General features: G+C 48.8%; 1 protein-coding gene across 1 annotated transcript; it reads left to right on the top strand.

Annotated features, from left to right (window-relative positions):
• The first annotated feature begins 1,121 nt into the window (after window positions 1-1,121).
• LOC123177877 (non-specific lipid-transfer protein 4.1) lies at window positions 1,122-1,584 on the top strand. The gene has a single exon (XM_044591336.1). It carries the CDS (start codon window positions 1,224-1,226, stop codon window positions 1,569-1,571), a length of 348 nt encoding a protein of 115 aa, XP_044447271.1. The 5' UTR covers window positions 1,122-1,223; the 3' UTR covers window positions 1,572-1,584.
• Window positions 1,585-1,592: the final 8 nt, after the last annotated feature.

Below are 1,592 nucleotides of genomic sequence, written 5' to 3'. Positions count from 1 at the left end.
AGTCTCCGTTGCCCAAATTTGGGGTGTCGTAGATATTGCTAAGTTCCCCATGGCTCCTACTAGTACGCTTTGAATCTATAGGAAGATGCATCCCGGGCTGGTATATTGCAGACTAGAAAGTCGATGTAAGTTGGTTTTTTAACTTTGCCCAAAGAAGTTGGGTTTTAATTCCTTGTAGCAGTACAAGGTAGGAGGTGTGTGTGAAATGAGAGAGCGGAGAAGTTTAATGACCTGCGCGGCAGAGGTGGCCGTTGGATCCATTTAATACGCCAGCGCTATTATAGTACACATCTACAACATCGTGGCCCATTGATTTGGTCCATGCTTGCACAATGCTCTGCCGACGATTTGAGGAGCTCGATGTGCCGACCAAAACAACGTGGGTGTGTCTAGAGACGGAGGGAAAACTTCCAGAGCTGATAGCATTGTAAATTTAGTTACCACTCCCTATGTTCATGGATAAGTATACATACAAATTTAAAGTCCATTGAAAAGATAGAAGTACTCCAACCTCATTCCTAGTAGCGCCACTTGTGGATCAAAAGACCATAGATGGGAGCGGTGCAACGCACCCATATTCCGCTATAGAATCCGGATGCGCCAAAGCCATTTGCATAATAAAGTCGATATTTTATAACACAGAAGCGGAATACAGGTGCACCGTGCCATACATAATACATGGTAGATTTACCCAAAAGACAGGTCTTCATATAAACCAAATTAATCATTAAAATGCAGCCCTGAATATTGCATCAATGAAGGTGATTGAACGGTGGCCCTGCACGAGCAAACCAAATTAATGCACTCAACCACTCCACAGTCGGTCATTGTAGGAGTACATGTCGTTATTAATCTGCGCTGCACACGCTAATGAACCACACTCCACCGCTAGGTATGCATGCTTGGTCGATCAATGGGCCCAACCCAACATCCAACCGTCTCCCAAATGCTATAATATACCCAGCAACCTAATCCAACATCCAGCGACAAACATTTATGCATTGGCTCACACCAATCGAATTTATCCCTGTGGACGCAATACTTGCCACAATCATAGTGTACAGTTTACTTACTACAAATGGTATCACATGTTGGTTAGCAGCTCTATTTAAGCCCATGCACACCCTACGAAACACCTCACCGGTACAATCACTTAGCAAATCTAGCCCATCTCACCATCTCCAGCTGAGCTCAACACCACTACTACTGCAAACTCGATAGGGATGGCTCGCGGTGCAGCTACTCAGCTCGTGCTGGTCGCCATGGTGGCCGCTATGCTCCTCGTAGCCTGCGATGCGGCGATATCCTGCGGTCAGGTGACCTCTGCCTTGAGCCCCTGCATCTCCTATGCACGCGGCAACGGCGCCAACCCGCCTGCGGCCTGCTGCAGCGGCGTCAGGAGTCTGGCCGGTGCAGCCCGGAGCACCGCTGACAAGCAAGCAGCGTGCAAGTGCATCAAGAGCGCTGCTGGTGGGCTCAACGCTGGCAAGGCCGCCGGCATCCCTTCAAAGTGCGGCGTCAGCGTCCCCTACGCCATCAGCTCATCTGTGGACTGTTCTAAGATTCGTTGATCGACCACTTCTTCTCATCAT

Source organism: Triticum aestivum, unplaced genomic scaffold, assembly GCF_018294505.1.
Source record: "Triticum aestivum cultivar Chinese Spring unplaced genomic scaffold, IWGSC CS RefSeq v2.1 scaffold232522, whole genome shotgun sequence".
Lineage (NCBI taxonomy): Eukaryota > Viridiplantae > Streptophyta > Magnoliopsida > Poales > Poaceae > Triticum > Triticum aestivum.
Note: the sequence above shows the minus strand (reverse complement) of the source record. Positions and strands in the feature narration are given on the sequence as shown.

Excerpts from the sequence above, each read along its gene's own strand:
- LOC123177877 (XM_044591336.1), top strand. The coding sequence starts at position 1,224 with ATGGCTCGCGGTGCAGCTACTCAGCTCGTGCTGGTCGCCATGGTGGCC.